Source organism: Peromyscus leucopus, chromosome 12 (assembly GCF_004664715.2).
Source record: "Peromyscus leucopus breed LL Stock chromosome 12, UCI_PerLeu_2.1, whole genome shotgun sequence".
Taxonomy (NCBI): domain Eukaryota; kingdom Metazoa; phylum Chordata; class Mammalia; order Rodentia; family Cricetidae; genus Peromyscus; species Peromyscus leucopus.
This window is the reverse complement of record NC_051073.1, coordinates 62,603,156-62,629,894: the sequence shown is the minus strand read 5'-3', so window position 1 is coordinate 62,629,894 and position 26,739 is coordinate 62,603,156. Positions and strand designations below refer to the sequence as shown.

At 42.9% G+C, this 26,739-nt stretch overlaps 1 protein-coding gene across 1 annotated transcript in view; it reads left to right on the top strand.

Moving 5' to 3' along the window:
• The window catches only part of Osbpl11 (oxysterol binding protein like 11), a 60,635-nt gene that overhangs the window by 11,597 nt on the left and 22,299 nt on the right, over nt 1-26,739 (top strand). Inside the window, exons 2-7 of the mRNA XM_028886366.2 lie at nt 4,304-4,372; nt 14,679-14,854; nt 15,968-16,047; nt 17,627-17,803; nt 22,258-22,459; nt 25,052-25,197. Coding sequence (XP_028742199.1) covers nt 4,304-4,372; nt 14,679-14,854; nt 15,968-16,047; nt 17,627-17,803; nt 22,258-22,459; nt 25,052-25,197 — 850 coding nt within the window. The remainder of the gene's footprint in view (nt 1-4,303; nt 4,373-14,678; nt 14,855-15,967; nt 16,048-17,626; nt 17,804-22,257; nt 22,460-25,051; nt 25,198-26,739) is intronic.

Genomic DNA, 26,739 nt, shown 5'->3' with positions numbered 1-26,739 from the left:
TCTGTGTGGCAGATGTGTTCTCCTGGGTTAGTTACAATTTTCAGATGGAAAATAGTGCCTTTTAAATATCTCTTAGTTTTCAGTGGGTTTTTAGAGCACTTTGTGTCTAGTAAGAATCGTTTATTCTTTTTTTTTAATTGGGGTGGTGGTTAAGACAGGATTTCTCTGTGTATCCCTGTCTATCCTGGAACTCGCTCTGTAGACCAGGTTGGCCTCAAACTCAGATACCCATCTCTTTGTCTCCTGAGTCACATTTTATGTCTCTTAAGTCTGAAAGGTTAACATTTACTGTGTTAGTCAGGCATGGAGCCTAGCACCCATGACCTTAGCCCTCAGGGAGTTGAAGCAGGAGGGATCACACGTTCAAGGGTAGCCTAGGCTACATAGCAAGACTGTCTCAACAAGACTGTCTCAGAACAAAAACAAACAAAAAAGAAGTGTGTAGTAGTAATGGAGATTCAGAACTGAAACAGCCGTCTAGGAGGGAGGGTCAGACTAAATGTATCAATACCACTTGGCAGTTCAGTTAAGCAGCTCTTCAAAAATTTATAAACTTTATTATAAAAAACCTTGCAAATACATAGAAACATCACACAGTAATGAGACCCAGAGTCTCTCTACAATTCAACTTCTGTACAGTTTGAATAGGTTGGGAATGTAAGCCATGGAACTTCACATTAAATTTTACTCTTTTTTTTTGTTTTTTTTTGTTTGTTTTTTAAGACAAGGTGTCTCTGTGTAGCTTTGGAGACTTTCGTGAAACTCACTCTGTAGACAGACTGACCTCAAACTCAGAGATCTGCCTGCCCCTGCCTCCCAAGTGCTGGGATTAAAGACATTCGCCACCACTACCTGGCTGCTATATTTTTAATATAGAATATGTTTTATGCACTTATTATCTACCATAAAAAAAAAGCCCATGGCAGTTTTAGAACTAGTAAAACAATTAACTTTGTGTCTTCTTTATTTTTCTTTTTTTTTTTTATTTTATATTTTATTTATTTATTTATTTTTCCGAGACAGGGTTTCTCTGTGTAGCTTTGGAGCCTGTCCTGGAACTCGCTCTGTAGCCCAGGCTGGCCTCGAACTCAGAGATCCGCCTGCCTCTGCCTCCTGAGTGCTGGGATTAAAGGTGTGCGTCACCACCGCCTGCCTTGTGTCCTCTTTCATGACCCTTGCCCATTACCTGCATTCATTCCTTCCTTATATCCTTATATTTAGCCTTTCTTCTGTTTTCTTTTTGTTATACTGTACCTACGTGGACATTTGTGTGTGTGTGTGTGTGTGTGTGTGTGTGTGTGTGTGTGTGTGTGTGTGTATACCATTTTAATATTAAAGTTTTAATATTTTAAAATATTTATTTGATTATGAATATGTAAGGGGGTATGTGCACATGCATGCTGGTGCCTGAGAAGGCCAGAAGCATTGGATCCCCCTGGACTAGAGTTAACAGCAATTGTGGACCACAGTTGCTGGGTGCTGGGAACAGAACTCAGAACCTCTGGGAGAGCAGTATGTGCTCTTATCCACCAAGCCATCTCTCCAGCCCCGTCACCACCTGTTTTCATAGACAGCTTCCAGGACCAATTCCAAGGAAATGGTACATTGAAGAGATCATAAATATACCAGCCTGTTAAGCGGTGGGGTTACTGCAGCTTTGAAGATTAATTTCTTTGTAGTTTAGTTTACAGGATCTTGTTTTTAATCATCACCTGGTTCATAGAACATGAAATAGCATGATAAAATCAGGTATGTAGTGTTTTCCTCAATTAGCAACCAGATTGTCTCAGTATTAAAGGTTCGTTAAGTAGATACACAAATGTATTCACCTCGAATGAGAGTAGATCCTGAGCGCTGGAGGACCACACACCTGGTCCCAGGCTTTCAGCAGAAATCTCCTCAGAGATGCTTGAGAGCAACAAGGCTTCAGGTTGGGAGTTTTCAGATTTTGGTGTATGTGTGTGGCTTTACCGGTGACATCCGTTAATCCCTTTGGATTTGGAATTTTGGAATTAGGGGATGCTAGCTTGTATAAGGAGATGGAGAAGAAAAAAGTGAACAGAAAGATGCTCTGGTCCAGCACAGAGTTGTGCTGCCTGCCTGCCTGTCATCCCAGCACTTGGGAGGCAGAGGCAAGGGAGTCAGGAGTCTAAGGTCATTCTTGACTTGACTGCAGACTGACTTAGAAACCAGTCCACGGCATCTTCTGATGGCCACCAGAGGGCACAGTTGTTCCACGGCAACAGGCTGTGTTGACTACTTCTTGGGAACAGAAAGGGGGTACAAGTCAAAGAGTGGCCCTGCAGCTGTCCATTTCAAAGACTAGGACACGATCCAGTTGCTTGTACATAATCTGGGGCTGCTGTTTCATGAGTCAAGCAGTAGTCTACACTTGCTTATTTGAGTCTGGGTCTTCTCTGTTGCTGTTTTGAGACAGCCTCTTGTTATGTAGCCCAGTTTGTGATTTCTATGAGAAAGTTAACCTTTTTTTAGACAGTGCTTCATTTATCTCTGGCCTTGTAGCTGGTGATGGCTTTGAACTCCTGATTCTTTTGCCTCCCGAGTACAGGGATCACGGGTGTATGCCACTGCACCTGGTTTAAAAGTTAACTCATGGGAGGCCTGCCCCTTTCTGAATGGAGTAGTGGATGCGGGGGTTGACGGAAGGAGAGGAACGGGAGGGGAAACTGGTTGGTATGTAGAATAAATGAAAAAATTAATAAAGAACAAGACGAAAGTTAAATCTTTATATATGTATTCCCCAGTAAAGTGTTAATAACATTAGGACACAGCTTACTGTATTATAACTTACAAAGAACCACTTTGGATTGTTTTTGTAGATACTACTGAAATTCTATATTTTAAATGTTGATTGTTAGCTTTTAAATGATTGATACAGTAACTTGCAAATGAGGAATACCATTAGTTACAAAAAGGAAAAAGTAGTGACTGAATAAAGGGAATGAATATGCAATTTTTAATTGCTTGATTTAACTAATTTTTGGTGTGTGTGTGTGTGTGTGTGTGTGTGTGTGTGTGTGTGTATACAGACACAGCATGAGTGTGTGCCCTGGCATGTGTGTGGAAGGCAGAGCACACCTTGCGGGAATGACCTGTTTCCTTCTACAGTGCAGGTTCCCATCTGGAACTCTTATCACATTCGTTGGCCAATGTCTTTCCCTGCTGAGCCAGATCGTCGCCCTTTGCCTCATTTTCTGGGACCTGGAGCTAGATTGGCCGGCTAGTGAGGCCCCAGGGCCTCCTTCCCATTTCTTCCCTGCACTGGGTCCGTAGGCATGTGCAGTCCGTCACCATGAGCTTGTACACGGGGCTGGGATCTGACCTCAGGCCTCACCCTTGCACAGGGAGCGCTTCACCCACTGAGCGTCTCGTCAGCCCCCTCTGACAGCTTTAACACCGCTACCTTTTTCTAAAGGGTAGCCAGTGTACATCAGATTTTAGGGAAGTTTCTCCCCATAGTCCACGAGTAGATAGTCCTAGAAGTCCAGTTCTTGTTGGCCGTGCTCAGCTACAGTGCTTTTATGACGTGCCCCAGGCGGGGAGGACACCTTCTACAGGCAGAGGCTCCGTGTGGAGAGTCCGACCGAGCTCCCCAAATGGTGACTCAGGAGATCGATCTCTCGATCCTTTGAGGAAGTAACTTGTGTCGTGTGCTACCTCAGGCTCTGTGCGTTGACAGAGAGCACACGACTCAGGCTGTGGCGCTCCAGGACTGGACAGAGTAAGGGCAGAACCAGTTCAGGGAGAACGGACTGCGTGTGAAGTGCCCAGAGCAGAGGAAGGGCTCTGGGAAATGGTTCTGGGTGGCTGTTTGAAATATAACACTTCAAGTGGGTTTCTTTTCATGTCTCTGCAGTTTTACAGTCACATAGTGACTGTATTTGAAATAGTAATAATACATGGACTATTGTACTTGTTTGGAAGAAATTCAGTAAATTAAAATTCCGTAAGTAAGAAAATTGTGGAGGAGGGGATCAGGTCCCTCAGTGAGTCCATTTCTTTTTCTGCTGAAGAGTTTGACTTTTTTTTGTCTTTTGTCACAGGGTCTCTCTGTAGCCCTGGCCGGCCTGTCATTCCATATGTTGACCAGACTGGCCTTGAACTCGCAGAGATTCTCCTGCCTCTGCTTTCCTGAGGGCAGAGACTAAAGGCATGCACAACCATGCCTGACAAGTTTGATGAGTTAATGTCTCTGTGGCTGTTTTCAAACCTGTACAGTAGCCTAGCTGGGGGATTTCTTCTCATCTTTCACTAACTTCAACCTTCTCTTCTTTTGCAACAGTGATCACATGGAAAATGTTTATGGCTATCTGATGAAGTACACCAACCTCGTCACTGGGTGGCAGTTCAGGTAAGCTGACTGTCCTAGAAGAGATTGGGACGGGGAGCTGATTGTGGTATATGCAGACATCAGTACAAAGAGCTGGGAGCCTTTTAGAGGAGGGTCTACCACTTCTCTCCTACAGTGGGATGGCTTTCTCCTTAGGTGGAGGGGTTGGCATGTGTCCAGGCGGCAGCCTCTGTCTCTCAGAAATATCATTAGGAATAGAGTGCCATGTTCACTTGCCACGTGCTTTTACTGTGTGCAGAGGGGAGGAGAATGGGCATTTGTGCGTGATTCTCAAAGCTCTGTGACCTTGGAGGGTTAACTAAGCAGCCTACAGCCACGCAGGCAGTGGGAGCAGGGAAGCCGGATCTCTCAAGTACATCGTGGACTTGACATTGCAGGCAGAGAGAGGTAGTAAGCTTTTTTTTTTTTTGGTTTTTCGAGACAGGGTTTCTCTGTGTAGTTTTGATGCCTGTCTTGGATCTTGCTCTGTAGCCAAGGCTGGCCTCGAACTCACAGAGTGCTGGGATTAAAGGCGTGTGCCATGGCTGCCCAACTAAGCTTTTACTTTTTAAAGTGAAATTAAATATTAAATATAGCCACCATTTTGTAGAGCTGTCATTCCCAACCACCTATCTCCAGAACCTTCCTCATCCTCTCAAGCTGAAACTCTCTGCCCTTTATATAATAGTGTCCCTTCATAAATCTCCCTGCCTACTTTGGTCTCTGGATTTTAATACTCCTTCTGTCTCGTGTCCATAGAGCATACAATATGTGACTTTTGTGACTTTTGATTTCTCTCTGCATGGTTTCAAGATTCATCTGTATGAATTTAGACTTGTATTTTAGAACTTTGGTGAGTTCTTTTGTTGTTGTTATTTTTTTTTTTTCTGAGATGATTTTTCTGTGTAGCCTTCGCTGTCCGCAAACTCAGAGATCCGCCTGCCTCTACCTCCTGAGTGCTGGGATTAAAGGCCACCACCGCCCTGCTCTTTGGTGGTTTTTATTTTATTTTTATACTTATATGTGTGGATGTGTGCCCGAGTGTCACAGTGAGCATGTGGAGACCAGAGTCAGTTCTGTTTCCATTATGTGGTTCCCAGGGATTGAACTGAGGTCTTCAGGCCTGGCAGCACTCCCTCATCCACTGAGCCATTTTGTTGGCCCAATTTAAAAAATTACATTAATTTGTGTGTGTCTGTGTGTGCATCTGTGTGTGCATGTACACCAAACCATGTGTTTGGCAGTGAGAGGATATCTTACAGGAATCAGTTCTCTCCTTCCATCATTCGGGTCCTGGGTTTGACTAAGGGCATCACGCTGGCAGAAGTGCCTTCATTCAAAAAGCCATTTCCCTGGTCCATACCCTTATTTAAAGACCAGTAATATTCTGATGTGTGTACATAAGACCTTGGTTTATTCATTCATCTATTGATGGACATTTGGGTTGTTTCTACCTTTGGCAATTGTAAATTATACTGCCGTGAATGTTGTGCCAACTTGAATATCTGTTCAAGTTTACATTTTTTGTCTATGTGAGGAAGTAGAACTAATGGATGATACAGCATAGTTTTTTAAAAAGAAATGAGCTTCGGCTGGGCATGGTGGCACACAACTTTAATCTCACCATTTGGGAGGCAGAGGCAGAGACAAGCAAGTCTCTGTGAGTTAGAGGCCAGCCTAGTCTGTATAACGAAGTTCCAGGACAGCCAGGCTATATATAAAGAGACCCTGTCTCAAAAAAACCAAAATAAGTGAGTTCTTTCTGTGTGGCCCAGGCTGAGTCTAAGCTCTGGAGCCTTCACATCTGGAGCAGCTAGGACAACAGATATTGTCCTTGTGCCTGGTTGTACCCTTTTACTCTGACCAGCAAAAGTTGCGTGCACAAAAGCTCTAATTTCTCTCACCTGTCCGGGGCGGGGGGTGGGGGTGGGGTGTCCTGTTTCCACCCCTCAGTGCTAGGATTACTGGCACGCACAGAATGCAAGACTTTTTATGTGGGTGCTAGGGATTCAGACTCAAGTCCTCAGGCTTGTAAGTACATCTCCCCAGCCCTTAATTGTTCTTTAAAGTAATCAAACTAAAATTTGTAAGCAAATAATTTTGAGTCTAAGGTCTATTTTTATAGACAAATTATTTTCACAAAACCATGTAGCATGCTGTTTCTAATCCACATGCATTTGGAGTCTTCTGCTTTTCATCATGATGGGATAATACAAGTTAATGTTGTTTTCTTCCTACCTTAAACAACACAAACCAGGAATGATACATGAAAGAACGATTTTCTTTTGGAAAGAATGTTTTTCAGACACTTTAAAGAATAGCAGAAACACCCATGAAAAATACAATTTTTAAAAAGAAGCCGTGGCATGTGCATTTCCACTCTCCCGTCATACACACATGCGCACGCACATGCACACACATCATATAAAGACAAATTTTTTTTTTAACAAATCTTTTTTGTTTGTTTGTTTTTGTTTTTGTTTTTTCGAGACATGGTTTCTCTGTGTAGCTTTGCGCCTTTCCTGGACTCACTTGGTAGCCCATGCTGGCCTCGAACTCACAGAGATCCACCTGGCTCTGCCTCCCGAGTGCTGGGATTAAAGGCGTGCGCCACCACCGCCCAGCTAAAGACAAACATTTTTAAAAAGAGAACAAAAAGCACCATCATGTTCCATTTCTGACAGCGTTGTTGGAGGTTGTGAGACACCACACAGACATACCAGCTCCTCAGTGTGGAATGGACAGATTGAAGTATGAGATGGAAACAGATTAAGAAGCTGTTGAGGAACCAGAGGCTTAGGGGATCAATCTGTGTGGTTTCCAAACTACCATTTCCATACACTGCAAAAAAGAAGCGTAAGGAACAAAAGCATTGTACCTGTGCTGGATACTCAAGGCAGTTTCCTTCCCTCGAAGCCACTGCTACTTTGACTCAAAGCAGCTTCAAACAGGTTGGAGAAACCTAACAAGAGTGCTCTAGAAAAAACTGCTTGATGACTGGTAAGATAACTCAGTTGGCAGGCTAGCAGGATGGTTCAGGGGGTTGGTAGTTTGCATTAAAATGCCCCCCCCCCCCAAAGCCCATCCTGGGTGGCACTGTTAGTTGGTGTGGTCTTGTCAGTAAGTGCTTAACTAGGGGCAGGCTTTGAGATAGGTCTCAGCTGCTCAAGCCAGGTCTAGTGTGGCATGTACTTCCTGCTGCCTAGGGATCAAAATGTAGAAGTCTCAGCTCCTTTCCCAGCACCATGTTTACCTGCATGCCACCATGCTTCCTACCATGGTGAGAATGGGCTGAACCTCTGAACTGTAAGCCAGCCCCAGTTAAATGTTTCCCTTTATGAGAGTTGCTGTGGTCATGGTGTCTCTTCACAGCAATCTAAACTAACTAAAACGGGGTAATGACTTCCATCCCTGGCACCCACAGGATGGGAGGAGAAGACTCTTGCAGGCTGCCTTCTGACCTCCACAAGTACACCAGGGCACACTAGTGCTCACAATAAATAAATACATGGTTGTAATTTAAAAAAAAAAAAAAAAAAGAGGGCTCAGTTGGTAAATCACTTGCCACACAAGCTTGGGGATCTGAGTTTGATCCCCAAAGCCCATGTTAAAAAGCCAGGTGGTGCTGGGCGGTGGTGGCGTGGCCTTTAATCCCAGCACTCGGGAGGCAGAGCCAGGCGGATCTCTGTGAGTTCGAGCAGCCTGGCTACAATGAGTCCAGGAAAGCGCAAAGCTACAGAAAAATCCGAAAAAAAAAAAAAAAAAAAGCCAGGTGGCACATACTTGTAATACCATCACTGGGCAGGCTGGCCATCCATCCATAATGGAGAGTTCCAGGACATTGTGAGAGCCTGACTCACAAATAAGGTCGACGGCATTCCTGAGACTTGACACCCAAGGTTTTCTCTAGCCTGCAGACATGCACACACAGTTGATTACTTGAGGTGGTCCTGGTGACACATACCTGTAATTGCAGTACTCAGGGGGGAGGTGGAGGATCAGGTATCAAAACTGTGCGTAGCTGCTTAGGGAGATTGAGGCCAGTGAGAAGTGCGATCCTGTCTGCACTCCTTCCCCACTCCCAAAGAGTGGCGTGCTCTGGAATGGAGTGCCCTAGAAAAGTATAAAGCAAGATTCTCCTGATTCCACTTCCTTCCAGTGTTGACTCTAGTCCTCGAAGGGGCCAGAATGGCTTAGGATTCTGTGGATGCTGAACCTTAAAGCCTCACGAAGGTCAGAGCAAAGCAGATAGCTGGTTTTCTATTCAGAACCACCACTAATGTTTACCTTTGTACTTCCAAGTTAGGATACAGTTGTATTTCATGATGCTTAAGTTGTAGGCAGCCCTAAACATTAGTTGTTTCTCCAAACTAACAGTCTTCGTCATCTTGCAGTTGCAAAAGCAAACAAACAAAACCACAACAACCTTGCAGTATTCATCTTTAATTAAAAAGGTGACTTTCTATTGTGGAGGTTTGTGCCGAATGTTAAATTTCCCAGTACACTCAGCAGTTATTCCTATCTTACCTGTGGAGGTAGAGCACAGCTTACTGGAGTCAGTTCTCTTCTTCCATGTAGGTTCTAGGAACTCAGGTGGTTAGGCTTGGCCTTTACTCACTGAGCCATCTTGCAGGCCCTGAACAGTTGTATTTTATATTGGCTTTGACTAGTTTTAAGAGAACAAGCTATGGGCTGGAGAGATGGCTCAGCGGTTAGGAGCACTGGCTGCTCTTCCAGAGATCCTGAGTTCAATTCCCAGCAACCACATGGTGGCTCACAACCATCTGCAATGAGATCTGGTGCCCTCTTCTGGTCTGCAGGCAAACATGCAGCCAGAGCACTGTATACATAATAAATAAATAAATAAATAAATAAATAAATAAATAAATAAATTTATTTTAAAAAAAGAGAGCAAGCTAGTCATTTTTCTTTTCCTTTTGAAATATATTCTTCTTGCTTGGAACAGTAGTGATTGTCCTTTAATTTCTTGAGAAACATTCTTCTTTCTGAAAATAATTTATTTTTATTTGTGTGTGTGTCTTAGTCTGGGTTTCTATTGCTGTAAAGAGACATCAGCTTTTATAAAGGAAAGCATTAAATTAGGGCTAGCTTTCAGTTTCAGATGTTTAGTCCATTATCATAGTCATGGGAATCATGACAGCATGCAGGCAGACATGGTACTAGAGAGGTAGCTGAGAGTTCTACATCTTGATCCTCAGGCAACAGGAAGTGGTCTGTCTACCATACTGGGCGTAGCTTGAACATATGAGACCTCTAAGCCTGCCCCCACAGTGACATGTTTCCTCCAACAAGGCCACATCTCCCAATAGTGCCACTCCCTGTGGGCCAAGCATTCAAATGAGACTGTGAAGCCATAACTAATCAAATCACCACATTCCACTCCCTGGCCCCCATAGACTTCCAGCCATAATATAATGCTAAATGCATTTAGTCTGGCTTCAAAAATCTCTATTAGCCTGTCACAGTCTCAACAATGTTTAAAAGTCTAAAGTTCAAAAGTCTTTTCTGGAATTCATACAATCTCTTAACTGTAGTCTCCTATAAAATCAAAATCAAAACACAGATTGCATACTTCTAATATATAATGGCACAGGATATACATTACCATACCAAAATGGAGGGAAGGGAGATAGTGAGGAAATACTGGACCAAAGCAAGACCAAAAACCAGCTGGGCAAACTCCAAACTCTGCATCTCCATGTATGATGTCAAAAGCTCCTCAGATCTCCATCTCTTTTTATCTCTGTTGACTGCAGCACCCTTCTTTCTCTTAGAATGGTTCCCCTCCCTGTTAGCAGCTCTCCTTGTCAGGTATCCCATGACTCTGGCATCTCCAACATCTTGAGTTCTCCAAGGCAATCCAGGCATCACCTTCACAGCTTCACACAATGGCCTCTCTGGGACTTTGTGCACGGATATCCCGAAACCCTGGCCTCAGTGTCTTTCCTTAGTAGTAGAGGGAGATTCCATAACCTGTTTCTTCTATCCTTGATTCTAAAGCCAGAACCATGTGGCCGAAGCTGCCAAGTTCTGCTGCTTGCTGAGACTGGAACATGGTCCCTTCGTTCAGTTACATCTTCACCAACTTTCTGTTTTCAATGGTTTCTTTCACTGCCTAAACTTGGTTGTCCTGAAACTCAATCTGTAGACCAGGCTGGCCTTGAACGCAGAGATCCTTCTGCTTCTGCCTCTGGAGTATTGGGATTAAAGGTATACACCACTACACCCATGCGGGGTGTCTACCCACCAACCGCACAGTTGCCCAGAGTTTTCTTGAGTGAGAGTAGCAGGAAACATTAGATAGAAGGATTTAGAAAGTGGAGATAAACAGATAGAAAATATAGAATAACCTTGAGAGGGCCTGGAACCTATTCCAATGGGCCCTGACTGTCTCTGCCCTAGGGTATTTATAGAGATGCCAAGGGGTGGAGCAAAAGACCTCCCCCCAGCACAGCCAAGTGCAGACCATCTCAGACACCTGCACTCAGGCCTGTGGTCCTAATCATGCAGACCTTCGGGGTAAAGCCACTAGAAACCTGAAAATGGGCTCCCACACACCCAGCTCTGAGCTTTTCTATGATCCCTTTTCACAAGTTAGAAGCTTAGCTGGGTGGGATCTTGCCCTGAAGTCACTGTTCCTTTATTCCATTTCTTAATCTGTTTATCTCCTTGAACACAGGACTTAGCCTCATTCCACTTCTGGTGCCCTTTTCTCAATCTGTGTGTTTTGTATTTTCAATTGCTCAGCTTGCTCCTTTTCATTATAGTTAATTTCATTCTAATCTTCATTCGAGTTAACACTAATAACTACACAACATAATCTATACTAGGCTATTTTTAGATTTCCTTTGTCAACAGAATTAATCCATATCTCTTCACTTTAGCCTCAGGCAGATTTTTCAGATAAGGACAAAAAGCAGCCACATTCTTCACCAAAAATATCACAAGAACAATCTCTAGGCTACATAACTAAAATTCTTCTCTGAAACCTCTTGAGTTGGTCCCCACAGTTCAAATCACCTCAGCACCACTGTCTTCCATGTTCCTACTAGGATGGCCTATTAATCAGTGCTTAAAACATTCCACTGCTTTCCTAACCCCAAGTCCCAAAAATATGGTCAGGCCTATCACAGCAAAACCCCAGTCTCTGGTACCAACTATGGCTTGGTTAGTTAGAGACATCGTGGCCATGACAACTCTTTCTTTTTTCTTTTTCTTTTTTTTTTTTTTTTTTGGTTTTTTCAAGACAGGGTTTCTCTGTATAGTTTTGGAGCCTGTCCTGAATCTCGCTCTGTAGACCAGGTTGGCCTCAAACTCACAAAATCCGCCTGCCTCTGCCTCCCGAGGGCTGGGATTAAAGGCGTGCACCACCACCACCACACCACCACCACCACCACCACCGCCCGGCTTCCATGACAACTTACGAAGGAAAACATTTAATTAGGGCTGGCTTACAGTTGAGAGGTTTAGTCCACTATCATCATGACAGGATGCATGGCGGCACGCATATAGACTTGGTGCTGGCGAGGTCGCTGAGAGCTCTACATCTGGATCTGCAGGCAGCAGGAAGAAGACTGTGTCCCACACTGGGTGTAGCATGAGCATAGGAGACCTGCAAGCCCGTCCCCGCAGTGACACACTTCCTCCAACGAGGCCACAAGAACACCTAATAGTGCCACTCCCTATGGGCCAACCATTCAAACACGGAGTCTATGGGGGCCATACCTATTCAAACCACCAAAGTGTGTGAGCCTGTGACTTTACACTCTGTGCCCAGGAGCCCATGAAGACCAGAAGAGGGCATCAGACCCTTAGAACTGGAGTTACCGGCGATTAGCAGCCACCATGTGGGTGCCAGGAACCAAACTTGGGTGCTGTGCAAGAGCAGCAAGCGCTCTTAGCTGTAGAACTGTCTGTGTCTCCCCATTCTGCATGTTAACATCTGTATTGAGAAGTAATTCATTTATAATGTGGTTCTCTCATTTAAAGCATACAACTGTATAGGGCTTTTGCTTTGTTTTGTAAGAAATGTGAGAAAGTACTACTTTCTTGCTAACAGAACCTTTCATGTGTTTGGTTGGTTTTTGTTATTTTTGTTTAAAAACAGGATTTCACTTTGTAGCCCACACTGTCTAGAATTCACTGTATGGCCAAGCTGGTCTGGAGCTCATGGCAATCCTGCCTCTGCCTTCTAAGTGCAGATTATGGCTGAGCGCCACCATTCCTGACTTGGTCTTTTGTTTGTTTGCTTTTTTTTTTTTTTTGGATTTGTATAGACTTTTGTTCAGATTTTGTGTGATTTTTTTTTTTTTGTTTTTTGAGACAGGGTTTCTCTGTGTCGTTTTGGTGACTGTCCTGGATCTCACTCTGTAGACCATACTGACTGGCCTCTGATCTTATCTATGGTTGCTTTATGTTAATTCAAATAATTCCTTTAAGTCTTTGGGAAATAACTCTTTAAAATGAGCAGTGATGTGATTGGCAGTTTACAGTATTCAACAAACACATGAAACAGTCTTTAACTCCACCAGTAATGAGATGTGAGTTTTAAAATGACAGAACTATAGCCAGGCGGTGGTGGCGCAAGCCTTTAATCCCAGCACTCGGGAGGCGGAGGCAGAGGCAGACGGACTGAGTTCGAGGACCAGCCTGGTCTGCAAATCAGTTCCAGGACAGCCAGGGCTGTTACATGGAGAACCCTATCTCGAAAAAACAAAAACAAACAAACAATTACAAAAGTATGACTGTGGTTGGAGCTCATTCAATAGAGTGTTTGCCTAGCATTCATGGGGCTCTGAGTTGATCCTCAGAGCCACACCAAGCTGTGTGGTCTACCTGGCACACCCAGCACTCTGGAGGCAGAGGCAAGGGGAATCAGAATTTGAAGTCATCCTTGACTACATAGAAAGTTTGGAGCTAGCCTAAGACTCCATGAGACCTTGTCACAGAAAAATAACAACAAAACCAAAGAAAAGAGAAGCTGCACAAATATTAAAATTAAATTTTTATCAAAATATGTGAGTACATTTTTCCAAACTCAAAAGCATGTTGAGAAGTTTGGGAGAGAGCCAGGTGTGGTGGTGCATGCCTTCCATCCCAGGCAGGTGTGTGTCTGACAAGGCCATCCTGGCCTGCATTGGGATAGCTAGGGCTGTGTAGAGAGGCCCTGTCTCACAACAGTGGCAATGGCAAACCCTAGGAGAAGAGCCAAGCGGTTTAGCCTCCCCCCACCCACTCCCTACCCCCTACATCAACTCCTTCTCTCTTCCTGAACAGGAGGCTGATCCCATTCTCTCTTTGATATGGTCATTTCAATGTCACTTGAGACATTGAACATCTTCCTTCCTGGCTTTTGACTGGCTCACATTTTACACCAGGTTCTGTTATGAACTTGGCTCTTGCATAGAATGCCAAAAAACCCTCTGAAAACATAAGTATACATTTTGAGAAATTCAGTCTTTTTAACCAACTTTTTAAAAAAAGGAACTATTGTGCTACTTAAGTTGGGATCTGGATTGATGCATCCTAAACTATCTAGTCTATAACTGAATCAGAACATCAAATTCTTTTCCAACGTCCACCAGTGTTCCATCAAATTCTTTGCCAAGGTATATCAGTATTTCATCATTTAGTCTCGAGTTCCCTGTGTTTCTGTGTCTCCAGTTGCAGTCTTTTCATTTTTAAACAAGGTAAGTAACCTTCACTTATGACCTGTCTAAAGGTACAGTCCCAACATCTTTCTACGCTGACATTCTCAGTGTGTATTTCACTGGTTAAGTCGAAGATCATTCATTTCTCTAAAAGTTCATATCGATTACTGAGGGTTATTTTTTTAGTGTGTGTGTGTGTGTGTGTGTGTGTGTGTGTGTGTGTGTGTGTGTGTACCTGTGGAGACTAAAAAGGGCATTGGATCCCATTGGAGCTGGAGTTGTAGGTGATTTTAAGAATGGGTGCTAGGAACCAAACTCAGGTTGTCTGCAAGAGCAACATGTGCTCCTAACCACAGGGCCATCTCTGCAGCTCCCTCCCATACTCATTTTACCTGGCACACCAAGACCCCGTCTAAAGAAGCCTAAGTGATGGTCAGATCACCCTGAACACTCCTGACTGTCAAAAACCAGGATGACACCCAAACCAAATGTAGTGTAATGTTCCTGGGCTTATTCCTGGCATGCTTTAGTTTTTGTTTTGTTTTGTTTTTTAGTAAAAATCTATTATAGTTTTTAAATGATTGAAGTTTGCATGGTTTAGTTTGGCTAGGACAAATGTTTGAAAATCACAACTTTCTTGACATCATTCATTGCAGGTTTTTTGTTTTAAACAATGAAGCTGGGCTACTGGAGTACTTTGTGAATGAACAGTCAAGAAATCAGAAACCCAGAGGTACTTTGCAGCTTGCAGGTGCTGTGATCTCCCCCAGCGATGAGGACTCCCACACCTTCACAGTGAATGCTGCCAGTGGAGAGCAGTATAAACTCAGAGGTAGGCCGACCCTACCTCCGCAGCAGAATACCGACCTAGCACGGGGTCCCTCTGCAGTAGTGTAAACTCAGAGGTAGGCCGACCTAGCATGGTGTCCCTCCGCAGCAATGTAAATTCAGAGTTGGGGTTTGTTAAAATGTCCATATTCACTAAGGTACGGTATAACTTACTGGGTTTGGGTTTGGTTTTGGGTGTTCACACTGGTTTTTGATTAAGTCAGGAGTGTTCAGGGCGATATGACCATCACTCGGGCTGCTTTAGACAGGGTTTTGCTGTGCAGTCCAGCCTGACTTCAAATGCTTGTCCTCCACCTCTGAGTGCTAAAATCACAAGCTTGTGCTGCCATATCTGGCTTATAGCCTCTGTCTAGATAAACTAATTTGTGAAGAAATGTGTGGTTTTTACTTAATAAGTACACATAAAGTATAGTGCTAGCCTAACTGACCATTCTGCTAAGATCTGAAAGGCTTGCTAATACCTCAGATTCATATATATATATATAGTTCATTTTTATTTAATGTTCATTGGTATTTTGCCTGCCTGTACGTCTGTGTGAGGGTGTCAGAAGCCCTGGAACTGGAGTTACAGACAGGTGTGAGCTGCCATGTGGAATCGAACCTGAGACCTCTAGAAGAGCAGTCAGTGCTCTTACCCACTGAGCCGTCTCTCCAGCCCTGATACTTTAGATTCTTAATGGAGGTTGCTTGTTTAAATAGGGACATTTCAACTAGGCAGTGGTGGCATTTGCCTTTAATCCCAGCACCCAGCAGGCAGAGCCAGGTGGATCTCTGTGAGTTCAAGGCCAGCTTGGACTACAGAGTGAGTTCCAGGACAGCCAGGGCTACACAGAGAAACCCTGTCTGGAAAAATGAAAATAGATATACAAACAAACAGATACAGACATAGCACTGTAAGGACCTTAAGACCTGTTGCCTCAGGCCCTCACTTGGCTGCATGTGGGCTGTCCTGGCAAGGGCAGCACTCGAGTCTCCTGTCCCCTCTCCAGTGACATTTTCTGCAAGGAAAGTAGACTCTTTTGTGCTGTGGACAATTAATTGTGTTCCCCAAATCAGTCTGAAAATAAATATCGTGTGTATTCTTTCTCTCTGTCAGCCACAGATGCTAAAGAGCGGCAGCACTGGGTCAGCAGACTGCAGATTTGTACCCAGCACCACACGGAAGCCATTGGGAAGGTACGTGCGGCCATCCACAGTGTCAGCACACAAAGTGATAGACTTACAGCTGTGAGCCCCAGTAGCCGACTTATTTTCATTTCATAGATGCGACGAACCATGTAGACTATAAACATTTGGGTTTCAGGTTTTGGGTGAACATATTATTTCAGGGGTGTGCGTACAGGTGGTGGCCAGAGTTCAAGGTCAGTGTCTTCTTCAGTCACTCTCCACCTTATGTCTTGAAATTGGCCTCACTGAGTCTGAGCTCAATGCTTTGCTTAGACTAAAGGCCAACGAGCCACAGGGATCTGGCTCTGGGATTGCAGACCCACCGTACACCGGCCTATTAACTCAGCTGCTGGGGAGCAGACCCAGGTCCTCAGGTGTGGTGGAGCAGACCCAGGTCCTCAGGTGCTGGGGAGCAGACCCAGGTCCTCAGGTGCTGGGGAGCAGACAGGTGCTGGGGAGCAGACCCAGGTCCTCAGGTGTGGTGGAAGGAAACACTTTACCAGCCCCTCATTTTCTTTCTTGAAGTATGTATATAGGAGTGGAATTCCTGGGTCGTGTGGTATTTCGTGTGTGTGTGTGTGTGTGTGTGTGTGTGTGTGTGTGTGTGTGTGCATGCATCCCGCCTATCATGTTAGGAGGCCAGAGAACACTTAGGAGTAGTCCCCTCCTTCAGCATGGGCTCCTGGGATTGAGCCCAGGTTGTCAGGCCTTGGAGCAAATGCCTTTCTTTGTTCACCGAGTCTTCTCGCCAGCTCAATATTTTATGTCTCTTTTTTGGAGTTTATTGTTTACTGTGCCTGGCTCCTTAGAATGTTTTTAGCTTTGTTGTGTTTTAAGGTGAGAAGGAGGGTCTGAAGTGTGAAATCTGGAGATGTCTAAAAGTGATACATGAGGAGCTCATTCAGAGGATTTTGTATCTGAGGATAACTTAATTTTTTCATCATTTTTCACTTTCTATTTTTCTTCCTAACATTTTTCCCACTAATTTTTAAAAATTACGATTTAGGTCTGGGAATGTTCGACCTGTAATAATAGCATTTTGGAGGCTAAGGCAGGATTGTGAGTTTGAAGCTAGCCTGAGCTATATAGACCCTTTCTCAAAATAAATCAAACAGAACATTGTATTTAGGGCTGACACCCAGTTTCCAGGAAATACAATATAATATTCTCATGGTACAAACTGCTAGTCAGTGACAGTGAGCAGAAAGTACCAGACTGTTCAAAGGATGCCTGGTTGCTTCTTTAGGAGATGTGTTATATTACTGCATACTGAACACATGTATTCCTTATTATATGTATATACTGTCTTTGTGTTACAATGTTCAAAATAAGAAATCAGAAAAATCTTGTTGTTCTAATGGACTTTCAAAAAATACATAAAAATTCTTCGAGAATAACAAACTGGAAATTTCAGTTTTCTAAACTTTGAATACCATAAAATTAATCTTCAGAAATTTGCCTAAATCAATCTGATGTTAATATATTCTCAAAACTGTACAAGTATAGAGCCTGAAGTACATGGTAATTTGATGGCAAGAGAGCCAAAAATTTAAAAAGCAAAAGAGGAATTATTTTCTTTTTCTGACAGAATAATCCTCCCCTGAAGTCACGGAGCTTCTCACTGGCGTCTAGTGGTAATTCTCCCATATCCCAGAGGAGACCGAGTCAGAATGCCATTTCTTTTTTTAATGTTGGACATTCCAAACTGCAGTCGGTGAACAAAAGAGCGCACTTGCATCCAGACCATCTTGTGGAAGTCAGAGAAGTAAGTATGGACCGAAGGCCAGGTAAGGTGCACAGCAGCGGTGTGCCTGCCTGGTTTTCTCACAGTGCTGTAATTCTGTTTGTGTCTGTGGGCCCTTCCGGGTTTCTCCTCCACTCTGTTAAGTGATAAAGAGTAAGATTACAGATTGTCTAAATTCTCCACATCACACAACTGTGTGCTGGGATACTGTCATTTTCCAAGAATCTCAATCTTTTTTAGTTTTCTTTTCAAAAATCTGTGTCTGTCTTTTAGTTTTCAAGTAAAATGACAGGTTCCTTTGATGCAAAATTTATGATCAAGAGTCTTTAGCTGGGCGTGGTGGACCGTGCCTGTAATCTCAGCACTTAGAATGCCAAGGTAGGGGAATTGCCAACATGGGCTACAGTGTGAGTTCCTGTCTCAAAGAATCAAAGAACCATTAAACCTAATGAGAAGATATAGAGCCTATGTAGACACTATTTAATAAACAACAACATATGATATGTAGGGCTGACGACATGGGGCCAGTGGTAGAGAAGATGGCTAGTGTGTACAAGGCCCTGAGCTCAAGCTGAAGGACCACACAGGCAGACTGACACATAACACTGTATCATACACACAAGGAGAGCTTATTCTGATATTGCATTATCTCGTGATTTTTCTCTTTGTAACTCCAACTAATAAAGGGTGCAGTTTGCTGGGGTGTAACTATTTCCGGCACTGCTTGCTACATTCAATTTGGTAGAGCTTCCAAGACTAGGAAGTGGGTTGTGGAAATAATACTGTAAGTCACTCAAAGCAGAAGGCTGGGGAGAAATGTGCTGTCTATCAAGATCTATTGTACTATGTTTATGGATAAAGAAATTGAAGTTTAGAGAGATGAAGTAATATACTTTGAGACACACAAGACAACCACTTTTGATTCTAGTCCTGTTATACAAACAGGTTATTGTAGTTGGTTGTTTTTTGACTCTTACTCTTTTGGGGGGGCCTGCCACCTAGCTCCCAAGTAAATCAAACACAGAGGCTTATTGTTTGTTAATTATGAATGCCCGACCTTAGCTTGGCTTGTTTCTAGCCAGCTTTTCTTAAATAATCCCATAGACCTTTTGCTTCTGGGCTTTTATCTTTCTCTATTTCTGTTATCTTACTTTCACTCTTACTCCATGACTAACTGGCTGTGTGGCTGGCTGTGTGGCTGTGTGGCTGTGTGGCTGGCCCCTCGTATCCTCCACTCCTGTTCTCTTGCTCCTCCTTCCTGTCATATTTCTCTTCCCATTTATTCCCTCTGCCCTCCAGCCCCGCCTATCCTTTTTCCTGCCAAGCTATTGGCCGTTGAAAGTAACACAGCTTCACAGAGTTAAACACATGCAACATAAAAGAATGCAACACAGCTTTGCATCATTAAACAGATGTTCCACAGCATAAACAAATGTAACACATCTTAAAATAATATTCTACAACAGGTTATGTTGTAAAACATCTCTTTCATAAAAAGCAATATGTGACTCCTTTTCTTCTGCCTTTTAAATCATTCTTCTTGATATTTTGCTTCACTAAGTAAGTTTTTAAAATTAAAATTTATGCCAGGTGTGGTGATGAATGCCTTTAGTCCCAGCACTTGAGAGGAGGCATGTTGCATGAATATTATTATAATACCATCCTAAATGGTATTATAATAAAAACTCAGAGCCAGATATTGGGGTAAATGCTGAAAGATCAGAGAAGCAGAGGAACAAGCCACTAGAGAAACTTCTCACCACTACCAAATCCTCAGGCTGAATGGAAGGTGAGATCCCATCTCCACGAATTCTCAGACTGCAAGCCTCTGAGTCCTCAGCCGAAAGAGTCTAGTTCCTGTCTCCTCATGCCTTTCTCCACCCAGCCATTTCACTTCCTTCCAGTGTTGGGAATTAAGGTGTGTGCCACCAGCCACCACTGCCTGACCTCTTTGTTTAATCTAGTGGCTGGCTCTGTCCTCTGATCCTCAGGCAAGCTTTATTTGATACATAATATATCACCACAGAGGTAGGTAGAGGTGAAGTTTGACCTCAGCCTGGTCTACCAGTGAATTCCAGGTCAGCCAGAGCTACATAGTGAGACCTTGCCTCAAAAAACAAATCAAACAACAAACAAATGACCCCCCAAAAAACTATTTGAAGGTCTGAAAGATAGCTCAGAATGTAGAGGTACTTGCCCACCAAGCCTGATGACCAGAGGTTGGTCCCCAGAACCCATGTGGTGGAAGGAGAGAACCAATTCCCACAAGTTGTCCTCTGATTGCCACACTTGAACATGGCACATTAAATTTACACACCTTTGTGTGCATATATGCTCACACACACAAAAATGAATGTTAAAACCTCTATTTGGTATAGGACATCAGTTTATACACATAAGCAAAGTTTACACACTTATCCAAAAATTCAACTTTTAGATTTTAGATATTAAATGAAAATTTATATGACAACAGTTATAAAGTCTTAAAGCTAAGACGCTGACTGTTGAAATGCGCATTACCATCTTCATAAAACAGTGTCTGAGCCTGCACTCAGACGCTGTCAAGCCAGCTGCCATCAGTAACACTGGAAGCTGGGTGTGGTGGCACACGCCTTTAGTCCCAGCACTCGGGAGGCAGAGGCAGGCGGATCTCTGAGTTCGAGGCCAGCCTGGGCTACAGAGTGAGTTCCAAGACAGGCTCCAAAGCTACACAGAGAAATCTTGTCTCGGGAAAAAAAAACACACACACACACACAAAAACAAACACAAAAAAAACCCCAATACACAGAGTACCCATACATTCACATTTATAGATGTGCTTATATGGATACCTTTATGTCCAGTTTCTCATTTTGAAGATTTTTTTTTCCTGGAAAGTAAATGTTTAAACTTTGACTGTGGCTCATATTTTAGAAACTGTTGCATGTGACACACTTGATTGGCTTTCTAAGGCCATTCTGCATCCCACTGTCACTAACTGCCTGATAAACTGTTTGTGTGTCAGCATGGAACACGGGCTGGGGAGGTGTTTGGGGTGAAAAGCACTTGCTCCACCAGCATGAGGACCTGGGTTTGGATCACTAAAAAGCCAGCTCTTTGTGCATGCAGCCCTAACACCGGGATCACTGGGACTTGCTGGCCAGTAGCCAAGCCGAAGAACAAAAACGGGGAGCTCCAGGTTCAGAGAGACCCTGCCTCCAGGGTATAAGGTGGAGAGCAATGGAGGAGGACACCTGACTTTAACCTCTGGCCTTTGAGTGGGTACACACACACACACACACACAACACACACACACACACACACACACACACACCTTCTAAATGTTAAGAGTTTTCCATTACAGAGTTTCTGTGTGAATTAACAGTTTCCAAGGATAAACAATCTGAGAACCTTCTTACACTTGAAAGTATCATCAATTGTTTTCCTCTACAAATATTACATTGTTTTTATTCCATTGCCTCTGTTAGAAGAGGTGGATAGGAACCTGGTGTGGTGGTGCACACCTTTGATCCCAGCACTTGGGAGACAGAGGCAGGTGGATCTCTGAGTTCAAGGCCAGCCTGGTCTACAGAATGAGTGCCAGAACAGCCAGGACTATATGGAGAGACTGTGGGGTTATAGTAGTATTGGATAGGCTCCAATATAGTAGGATTGGATTGGATATAGTAGATTGGTCAAAGAATGTCTTGATTAAACCTTTTTTCTGGAAAGCTTATAATCTAGTACTTGTTCTAAAACCAGATAGCAACAACAACAAATCAATACGCCCTGACTTGGAAGTTAGGTGAGGGATGAGGCGGGTGAGCTGCTGTCCTACTTTCAGAGTTGTTCAGCTCAGGCCTGACTAAAGTATCAGGAAAGTGATTGAGGGCACAGACTGTAGATTCATTTTAACTGTGGACTGAAAACTCAGTACTGCTGTTGAGGATGTTCTGAATGTTCTTTCTGAGGACTCGGATAAATTAATACTACTGACAGAAAGTGGCAAGCATTTTTTGCTTTATTGCTTCCAGAGAAAAAGTGCAGCCATCAAAGGTCACAAATCTGGGCGGTCAGTTGAAGGCTAAAGGCCACTGGGCTACCATTAAATGCAAAACCATAATAATAATAATAAAAAAAAATAGACCAGCAGGGGCTGGAGTGGTTAGGAGCACTGGCTGCTCTTCCAGAGGACCTGGTTCAATCTCTAGCACCCACATGGTGGCTCACAACTATCTCTAACTCCAGTCCCAAGGGATCTGATGCCCTCTTCTGGCCTCTAGGTACACTGCATACATGTGGCACACATACACATGCAGACAAAAACACCCATAAACACAAAATAATAAAATAATTTTTTAAGCAAGAAAATAGCCTAGCAAACTTAAGATAAATTTCTAAGCCACTTGGAAAATGCTTCAAAGAATGATTTCTATTATTTAAATGATGATGTGTGTCATGTTGAGTGAGACCCACAGGACTGTTCTTTTCTTAGATGATGTCTCATGCTGAAGGACAACAACGAGACCTAATCAGACGGATCGAATGCCTTCCTGCTTCCGGCCTTCTGAGTTCTTTGGACCAGGACCTCTTGATGCTCAAAGCTACTTCCATGGCAACTATGAACTGCTTAAATGACTGCTTCCACATCCTCCAGCTGCAGCACGCCTCACATCAGAAGGGCTCCTTGCCCTCAGGTGAGTCGTGGATTAAGGGTGGAGTGTGACATTGGCCTTGAAACACGGGAAGGACTGTAGTCATTATCATTCTAATGCTAGAGAAACATTTTTTGAAAAAAAGAGAGAGAAGGGAAAAAATCAGTTGAGTCTCTTGGTTTTAATTAACACACTAATTACAAACTTCCTGATTGTGTCCTGTTTTGGAATTTAGAATAATTTCAGTCTAATGTTTAACATCATTGAATATACCTTTTTAAACCTCAAACTCAACATGTCAAAAGGTAAATCTACAGCTCAGTTTCTGTTAAAGTAATGGCATTCTTGTATCCAAGGTAATCTGGGTAGAGTCACTGGGGGCGTGTCCCGACCACCAGCTCTGTCCACGGCTCGTTAACTCTGTAGTATTGTATTGTATTATAGCATGTGTTTCCCACTAAATATCAGGAATACTTTCCAAGTTCCAGTCTTGTGCTAAGGGAAATTTTTTGGTTGTATTACATCCTTAGGTGAGTACTTTGGTTTTCTCAAGTTATTTCCCTATTTTGAACCTTAGATGAGTTACCTGATGTAAGAAATGGGGGCTAATTTTAGTTCCTGAGTTTGTTAGGAAAATGAAACATCTTATTTCTAGTCTGTACTGTTTAATTTTTAAAAGTCTATCAGGTAACACTGGTGCTGGTTACTCGATTAAATGTTAAATAAATATTTGATTAAATAGTATATCATTTAAAACAATTGCGAAACTTTTGTATGCTTTAAATTAATACAATTTTATTTTTGACATTTCCTCATGACCAAGAAAGGTGTATGAGTAAATTTGCATTAATTACCAAAGTTTTGAAGGTTTGAAGTAAAAGTTGTTCACACGTTGGATTTTTTGGAGGCTAGGTTTATAGGTAGTTCAAGGAATTAACTAATGCCATTGCTGGTTCTCAACCATAGTTGCTATCTTTTCCAAATTGGGCATGTACAAATTTATTTTAAAATCACCTCAGAATGAAACTATAACTTGAAAAAAGTTACCTTTCCATTCAAATTCCTCAATAACATGACAAATGAAATCTCTGTTTAGAAGAATGTTCAACTCCATAAAGTCATATTTTCGTTTTATTCATTCATGGATAAAGTGTCACTGTCTAGCCTGGGCTGGCTGTAAACTCACTGTGTATCCCAGGCTAGCCTCAGCTGCTCCTGCTTCCTTGATTCTTTTCTTAGTTTTATTTATTTATATTTTATGTATGAGTGCTCTGCATGTACACCTGCATGCCAGAAGAGGGCGCCAGATCTCATAAGTGGCTGTGAGCCACCATGTGGTTGCTGGGAATTGAACTCAGGACCTCTGGAAGAGCAGCCCCTGCTCTTAACCCCTGAGCCGCCATCTCTCCAGCCTATGCTGCACCTGCTTTCTAAACACTAGGATGACAAGTGTGTAGTACTGTGCCTGGACCATAGAGTCAGAATATATGTTATCTAAAGACTCGGTTGGTTGTATCTGTGTTGATTTGGAGAGGCCTTGAGGCCAAGTTTAATAAATGACTGGTTTAATAAAGTCTTATTATAGTTTCTAGTTAGCTAAGTAGCCCCCTAAAATGGGTCTTTTAATTAATGTAATTATTTTAGGGTAGAGGAGTATTTTCATTTCTGTACAACTTTAAAATAGGTCCCATGACCTTAGCCAGGACATTCCTCCAATCTTAATGCCCCTAGTGCCAAGGGCCATTGAACAAGGCATGTCACTATTAGCCTGTTGGGTGATTTGTCACTTATTTCTCTTCTGAGTCTGGCCTTGGACTTAGTGTCCTGCTGTTTTTAGTTTCCTGTTTTAGAAGTCCGAGCATCCCTAATTCTTGTACTCCATAACCTAGCTTCTGTGAAACCCAGATCAGCCTCTGAAATCAAATGGAACATTTCCATTATTGATTAGGTATAGAATCTACTCTGTTAAACTAGTTGAGGGTAACAAGAGACCATTGACTCATTAACTGAGAAGGTGACAGGTCTCTAAATGTGACTGCTGACTTTCACTAGGTCAGCTCTGTTTATTCAGTAGAAAAGGTTTTCAGTTTAAAAGTTATGTTGGGCTGTTCATGATTTAAATAAAAGGTAGGTGTGTGTGTGTGTGTGTGTGTGTGTGTGTGTGTGTGTGTGTGTTTTATTTAAATTAGAGCCAATCAGTTATTAGTTAGGAAAATTGCAGTCTTTAATTTAAACAAATTATGTTGGTTTACCATTCAGGTTCCTGGAGTGACTCCCCACTAAAGCCTAATTATATACATTTTGATTATTAGAGGGACATAATTGATACCAATGGTTAATCTATTGATTGGGAACTCACTCCATGATTCACAGACTTGTCTAAGAAGCAAGATCAGCCCTTTTCCGGGTGGATTTCTTTTACATAGTGTCTCATTTCAAGTTGCAGTTGCTCTGTAGTGAAGTACCCAATCATGGTGCTCATGCTAATGAGGTCGAGTAGCTGTCTCCTTTCAGTGCAGTTTGAAGAGCTTCAGTCTTGTAGGGTCAGAACAAAATTGTTTAATAAAATCCAGATCTGCTCAACTTCCCAGATTATGAGCAAGTCTCAGCAAAATTTTTCTCTTTCTTCATCAGGAACGACAATTGAGTGGTTGGAACCAAAGATACCTTTATCAAACCACTATAAAAATGGAGCTGAGCCGTCCTTTGCAGCCGAGGCGAGCAAGCCCATGGCAGTCCCGGAAGCGCAGGCTGTCGCAGAGTCTGGAGTGTTAGCAAGGGTAAGGGAACATGAAAACTTGATGTTGCTGGAAGAAGTGAGGACTCCTTGAAAGGGGACAGTGTGGTGGTGGTGTTGTTGTTGTTAAGGCGTTTGTGTCCATAGAACACTAGACGGTTAAAGGCCCTGGTTGGCCTTAACTGTCAGTAGTCCACCTGGCTCACCTCACAGGCACCACCCTGTACAGCCAGCTTCCCATTACATTGTTTTGTTGGTGGTGGTTGGTTGGTTTGTTTTGTTGTTGTTTCTTGTTGGTTTTGTTTTTTTGAGACAGTGTAGTCTCGGCCATCCTGGTAGACCAGGCTGACCCTGAACTCAGATTCACCTGCCTCTGCCTCCTGACTGCTGGGATTAAAGGTGTGGGTTTGCACATTGTTAATTTAACTGTGTTAGTCTTTGCTATTACATTTACAAGTGATTAAAATAGCATTGAGATTGTAAGCTCTGCTTGCAATGGTAGGCGGGTTACCACTACAGTTGTTACAGATGTTGCTCCGCATCACTTGACCTCGACCTTTAGTGGTTACATACATCGGTGCTCGTTCTGTTTCCAGGAGCTGCAGTGTTGTGCTCTGCTGCAGATGTGCTGTTAGAAATGATATCATTTTTTGGTTTGTTTGCTTTGCCTTTTATGCTCATGTCTGCAATTTTTATGCTTACTATAATTACATAGATAACTGAAGCTCTTTTCTGTCTTGTGGTCTGGCCTATAGAATTAGTGTTTGAAAGTCAGAGGAAGATACTGAGTTCGTGTCCTGTTGTTGAACATCTAGTTTGTCTTTCTTGTTATTATTTATAATAACACTATTGCTAAGTATTATATCCCTTCCCAGTTTTTTTATTATTTCTTTACATTTTGTCCCCAATAGAATTACTGAGTCAAGAATAATGTGGACTTTATGATCATTTATATACTAGCATGTTGTTTCTTAAGAGCTAAGACACTAGTCCAAACCTGGCAAAGACTTTGAATTTATGAAGAGGTGCTGGGGCCAGGGAGCTGAAGAGCAGGCAAGTAGGCTAACCAAGAAAATAGCATGCATTGACACACACACATGCACACACTTGTGGTTACCAAGCTGTCTGGAATTAAGGAGAAACCCAATCAGAAGACAGTTCTTTCACTGAAGAGGTGTGCAGTCTACTTGCAGCCTCAACTTCTGTACACTAAAATAAGCAGGTGATAAGATGAGACATTTTCTCCTTAATGGACATGATTTACACCCTTTGCAGTTTGCCCCTGAGAGAAAGAAAAGAAATACTGAGTGATGTAGAGGAGGAATGCCTTGGGGACAAAGCTTTTAAAGTTTGGTTCTAAGCTTCCTCACCTGTAGAGTAGTGATGGCGATGCCCTGTGAGACTAGGATGAGGATAAAGCTAACAGCAGAGTTCCGTTGTAAGTAGCTTATGAGAACCATCACAGGGTTGTTGGGTACTGCAGTCATGTACTCCATGTGGAGAGGTACTTCTGCTCCACAGAGACCACAATGCAGCAATAAAGTGAGGCAGGACTTAGTCTTAATAGAGCGACAGTAGGATCGTG